Source organism: Carlito syrichta, unplaced genomic scaffold, assembly GCF_000164805.1.
Source record: "Carlito syrichta isolate Samal-C Ts95f unplaced genomic scaffold, Tarsius_syrichta-2.0.1 Scaffold135583, whole genome shotgun sequence".
NCBI classification, from domain to species: Eukaryota; Metazoa; Chordata; class Mammalia; order Primates; family Tarsiidae; genus Carlito; species Carlito syrichta.
In genome coordinates, this window is record NW_007079679.1 from 140652 (window position 1) to 146974 (window position 6323).

Here is a 6323-nt window from a genome sequence, read left to right on the forward strand (position 1 = left end):
GCTACCATGCCTGGCTAATTTTTTGAATTATTGTAGAGATGAGGTCTCGCCAAGTTGCACAGGCGGGTCTCGAACCCGTGGGCTCAGGCAATCCACTCACCTCAGCCTCCCAAGGCGCGAGATTACAGGCTGAGCCACCGAGCCTGGCTCTCTTTTTCTTATATAAAACAATTCTGCTCATTCTTCCACAGAAACAATTTTGCCTGTGACTTTCAACTTTTGTTTTTTTAGAGGCATGGTCTCATTCTGTCTCCTAGGATGGAGTGCAGTGGAACGGTCCTAGATTACGGCAGCCTTGATCTCCTGGACTCAAGTGATCCTCTTGCCTCAGCCTCCCAAGTAGATGGGACCATAGGTGTGCTTCACCATGCTCAGCTAATTTTTGTATTTTTTGTAGAGATGAGGTTTTGCCATGTTGTTCAGGCTGGTTTTGAACTCCTGGCCTCAAGAGATCCTCCGATCTTGGCCTCCCAAAGTACTGGGATTATGGATGTGGACCATCGTGTCTGTCCTGCTTATGTTCTCATTTTGTCTTTCACTTTTTAGTCTGTGATAAATTGATTATTATCCATGGACTAGAGGGGAATGCAATGCATTTTTCAGATTAGAACTAGTTTGCCTTGCCCCTTATTTTAAAGTGCTTGTAATTTTTTCCACTACTCTAGAGTGCCTACTTTATTATTAATTAACTTTTCATATAAATGCTGGCCTACTCAAGCCTATTCCATTCCCTTGGTCTATTTGTTTATCTGCCTTCTAGCACTATTCTGTTGTGAATATTGTAGTTTGAAAATCCTTGATGTATGTTAGACAAGCCATCACCTTGTTGTTCAGAAGACTTTGACAATTATTAAACATTGAGTATTCCTATTAAGTTTGGAAAAGCAGTTTTTATTGACTACTGAAAAGTCTGTTTGGGGGATTTATGGAATTTTATAAGGATATCATTTGGAAGAAGTGACATCTTTGTGACATTAAGTTCTTTTGAAGAAAACATGATATCTTTCCACTTATTCCTTTCTGCTTTGACATTACCAAGTACATTTAATATTGTTCCATTAGTACTTTTCAATATTGATCATTTATCTTATTTACTACTTGATTAAATTTGGTCTATAGTCAACTACTTGCAAGATTCCCAACATACTTTCTTAGTGTAATCATATGGGATAGGCACAATTTCCCAAGGAACTAGTTATGACCATGCATGTGAAAAACTGTCTGCCATTAGAGAATCAGTGCCAGAGGGTTTTCGGGGGCTGATCCCCTAGGCACTGCTTCAAGTATGGAAGAAAATAGTAGACTTTCAGAGGGAAAACAGGAGCTTAGCAAACACAATCGTTTGCATACACTGTTCAGCCACTCTATTACATAGTTTGAGGTCTCTCCTCAAATCTAAGTTGCCCGGTACCAGCAAAGGTCAAACTTTGTGAACAGGCATTTTGAAGGATAAGTAGTCTTAGGACTGCTAATATGAACTCTTCTGAATCGTGGGTAATAGGACTTTCTTATGAAAGATAGTAAAGATCCACTCTGTAAAGAGAAATCAGGGATGGTCAAGCAGCACAACTTACTCTCTGGATCCACCAGTGAGGGTATTCCTACTCTGCTGTTGCCTTCCTGAGTAATTTAGTTCTAACACCAGAACTGCTGTATGGGAGGAAGTGACTGTGGACAGAGAATTTGATGATGAAGTCATAGAATAACTCTTTGGAGACCGCAGCATCTTGTGAGCATTTTACGTATTCATTATAGGTCCATGACTGGGTGTGATGGCTCACATCTGCAATCCCAGTCCTTTAGATGGCCAAGGCAGGGAATTGTTTGAGTCCAGGGCTGTGAGAGTAGCATGTGCAATATAGCAAGACCTCATGTCTATAAACAGACAGAAACAGACAAACAAACAAATCAAAGGTCCCCAGTGCTGTCAGTCTTACTCATTCTGCTCCACACATGTGGGATGTTTCAGGACTCAGTGACTTTTGAGGATGTGGATGTGAACTTCACGGAGGAGGAATGGGTTTTGCTTGATTTTTCCCAGAAGAATCTCTACAGAGATGTGATGCTGGAAACCGTCAGCAATCTGACCTCTGTAGGTAAGGGTAACAACATTTCTTCACTTAGTCAATTAGAGTAGAAGTGTTTTTTGGTCATCAGTGCTGTTCTGTGTTTTGAGTGTGGAAAAGTAATACTTTGGTGAGTAAATCAGGCATGATGGGCTGGGCATAGTAGCTTGCACCCATAACCTCAGTGCTTTGGGAGGCCAGGGAAGGAGGATCACTTGAAGCCAGGAGTTTCAGACCAGCCTGAAAAACATAACATGACCCTGCCTCTGACACACACACACACACACACACACACACACACACACACACACACACACACACACATTAACTGTGTGTGGTAGCATGCACCTTTGGTGCCAGCAATGCCAGAAGCTGAGGTGGGAGGATTGCTTCAGCTTAGAAGTTCAAGGTTGCAGTGAGCTAAGATTGTGTCTCTGTAGTCTAGCATGCATGACAGAGAAAACTACATGTCAAAAAAAAAAAAAAGAAAGTAAGAAAAGACAAAAACAGATGTGGTAGCAGTGTACGATGAACCTGGAACCTAGTCATTTTTCTATAATTTTTAATTCATAATGATTTTTCTGGGTCTACATTTTAGGAAACCAACTGGAATACCAAAGCATTGAAAACCATCACCAAAATCCTGGGAGAATGCTAAGGTAATTTATACTCACAAGAGGAAGCAATGCCCTTTGAGGCAGGGAACTGGTTTTGTGGAAGACAGTTTTTCCACAGACTGAGATGGGTGGGGAGGGATGGTTTTGGGATGATTCAAGTGCATAACATTTATTGTATACTTTATTTCTGTTATTATTACATTGTAATATAAAATGAAATAATTATACAACTCATCATTAAAAAGAGAGGTGTGGACTGAAGTGGTAAATAAAACAATGGGCAGGCCAGGCACAGACTAAAATAACTGTCAGATTCTGACTTAAAAGCCAGCCATCAGATGCAGCTGTACAGTTTAAGTACATCAGCTCACTTGCAATTCACTGATAGGGTTTTGATAGGAATCTGCAAGCAATTGATTTATTGTCTCTGTGCAGTGAAACCTCACTCCTAATGTTAACCTGTATTTGCAGCTGCTCCCCAGTGCTAGCATTATCACCTCAGCCCCACCTCAGATCATCAGGCATTTGATTCTCATAAGGCGCGAGCAACCTAGATCCCTTGCATGCGCAGTTCACAACAGGGTTCCTGCTCCTATGAGAATCCAGTGCAGCTGCTCATCTGACAGGAGGCAGATCTCAGGCAGTCATGCCAGTGATGGGGAGCAGTTGTAAATACAGATGAAACTTGGCTTGCTTGCCTGCTACTCATCTGCTGTGTGGCCTGGTTCCTAACAGACCATGGACTGGTACCAGCAGCAGTCTGTGGCCTGGGAGTTGGGGACCTCTGCTTTGAGGGATTTTTAACATGTCATGAAATTTGCAAAAACAAGCAAACGAAACAAATATGTACAACTTAAAATTTTTTATTTATTATTAGATAATTTTCACCAAAAATATATACTGCTCCCTGGCACTGTATATATCAGTGAACTGCAGGTGAGCTTATGTACTTAATTTTCACCAAAACATATGTAACATGGATGGTCAGTGTTTACAGAACAGTTCTGTTGGAAACAGTACTAAAAAACTGCATATATGAATGTTATATTTTTATCATAGTTAATGGGGAAGCTGTGTTGCAGATCAATCCATTTACTTTCCAATGATTTAGACATGGCAGAAAACCTTCACTTCCTCTGATTTTGGTAACAACGTAAGTCCAAGAACTACCAGTAAATGGAAATATTAATAATCTAGCCATTAATAATGTGTTTGTCATTTTTTACAGAAATTGTATGGCAGAAATAGTCTATGCAAGTGAAGAAGGTAGTCAGAATATTCCTACTGGAATAAAATCATGCAAATGTAGTGTGTGTGGGGAAATGTTCATATGTCATTTATCCCTTAACAGGCACATCAGAGCTCACCCTGGACACAAACCAAATGAGTGTGGTGAGAAATCTGGAGAGAAGCCCTGTAAATGTAAACAACGTTGGAAAGCCTTCATTTCTGTCAAAAGTGGTCGAAGACACATGGTAACACACACTGGAAATGTACCTTATAAGTGCAAGTTATGTGGGGAAGGCTTTGATTTTCCCAGTTCACTTCGAAGACATAAAAGGACTCACACTGGACAGAAGCCCTGTAAATGTAAAGACTTTGTTAAAGCCTTCAGTTTTTCTAGTTACTTTCAAATACATGAGAAAACTCAAACTCGAGCAAAATGCTATGAATGTAAACAATGTGGAAAAACCTTTGGTTATCCCAGTGCCTGTCAAATACATGTTAGAACTCACACTGGAGAAAAACCTTATGAATGTAAACAGTGTGGTAAAGCATTCATTTCTTTCACTTACCGTCGAACACATGAAATCAGAACTCATACCCGAGAGACAGCCTGTGAGTGTAAGGAATGTGGGAAAACATTCAGTTGTTCTAGTTCCCTTCGAAGACACGAAAAATCTCATACCGGAGGAAAACTTTATGAATGCAAAACATGTGGCAAAGGCTTTAAATGTTCTAGTTCTCGACGGATACATGAAAGAATTCATACTGGAGAGAAACCTTATGAATGTAAGAAATGTGGTAAAGCCTTCAATTATTCTAGTTGCTTTCAAAGACATAAAAGAACTCATACTGGAGAAAAACCCTATGAATGTAAAAGGTGTGGAAAGGCCTATTTGTTGTCTGCTTCCCTTCGAATTCACGAAAGAACTCACACTGGAGAAAAACCCTATGAATGTAAGGAGTGTGGGAAAGTATTCAGTCATGGAAGTTGTCTCAGAGCACACAAAAAGACTCATGCTAGGGAGAAGCTCTCCTAATGTAAGAAATGGTAAAGCACACAGTTTTCCCAGTAGCCTCAGGAAAGGACAGACTGGCAAAAAGTCCTGTGAATGTACAGGATGTGACAGTGCCTTCATTTCTCTCATATCCAATCAGAGACATATGTCAGTGCACACCGGAGCTGGCCCTTAGAAAATATAAGAATGCACACTGGCCAGGCATGGTGGCTCATGCCTGTAATCCCAGCATTTGGGGAGGTAGCGGCAGGAGGATCGCGAGTCCAGGAGTTGGAGACCAGCCTACGCCACATAATGAGACCTCATCTCTACAAAAAAACTAAAAAATTAGCTGGGCGTGGTGGCACATACCTGTAGTCCCAGCTATCTGGGAGGTTGAAGTGAATGATCACCTGAGTCCAGAAGGTCGAGAATGTGCTTGCTTTAAAAATTATGTGGAAACATCCATTGTAAAGAAATCCTGTCAGCATAAGTAACATGGAAATCCTGATACAATTAATTACTGTATAATGCTCCAAAACGTAACATAAATAAAATATTATACAAATTATACATATATTCTGTTTATGAGGGGTCATTTGTACAGAGGATCTCTCTGTGGATTTTCCTTCTTTTGAAAGGAAACATTGTGGTGACAATTTTGTAGGTATTTTAAGCAAGTGTTTTTTTCCTAAGTCAGCTAATATCATTTTTCTGTATATACTTTAATGTATGTTTGATCCATGGGTGAATTGACATGTATTGCTAATATGTAGGTAGGTTTAATTTTGTTTTTTTTTGGAGTCTCACTCCATTGCCCAGGCTGGAGTGCAGTGGCGCACTCAGAGCCACCCCAGCATTGACATGCTGGGCTCAGGTGATCCTTCTGCCTCAGCCTTCCAAGTAGCCGGAACTACAGGCTTGCTCTACCACACCTGGCTAATTTTTTGATTTATTATAGAGATGAGGTCTCACCAAGTTGCCCAGGCTGTTCTCAAACCTGTGTGCTCAGGTAGTCCCCTCACCTCAGCCTCCCAAAGTGCTGGGATTATAGGCTTGAGCACCCAGCCTGTTGAATTTTTATGTAGTGTTATTGTTCTGTCATTAACGGGCCCCTGAAAAATGAGTCTTTGTTAATTGATGAGATTTTTTTACTGGCCTTATGTGGCAGGTTCTGGATCTTCCTCACCCATTGTGTATGCCTCACGTTTATTACTGGAAAAAATGACCTTTTTGGGGGGCATGACAATGTTTATTTCATTTTCTTTGCTAATAAGTTGGTATCAATCTGTAAGTATGTAAAGTTTATCCATAGAGTATCATTTTGTGAATTATTTTCATTTGTTGTGCTTACTCTTTGTCATTATCTCTGGCTGTTATTTGGATGGTTCATTTAGAATGAATGACAAACCTATGGT

General features: G+C 40.4%; 1 protein-coding gene across 2 annotated transcripts in view; it reads left to right on the forward strand.

The window, feature by feature from the left end:
- Positions 1-5184, forward strand: part of ZNF101 (zinc finger protein 101) — a 22581-nt gene extending 17397 nt beyond the window's left edge. The window contains exons 2-4 of one of the 2 annotated variants that reach the window (XM_008049412.2): positions 1970-2096; positions 2665-2725; positions 4035-5184. In XM_008049412.2, coding sequence (XP_008047603.2) covers positions 2063-2096; positions 2665-2725; positions 4035-4947 — 1008 coding nt within the window. In that variant the 5' untranslated portion in view covers positions 1970-2062 and the 3' untranslated portion in view covers positions 4948-5184. The remainder of the gene's footprint in view (positions 1-1969; positions 2097-2664; positions 2726-4034) is intronic. The other variant, XM_008049414.2, reaches the window with a different exon arrangement.
- Positions 5185-6323: the final 1139 nt, after the last annotated feature.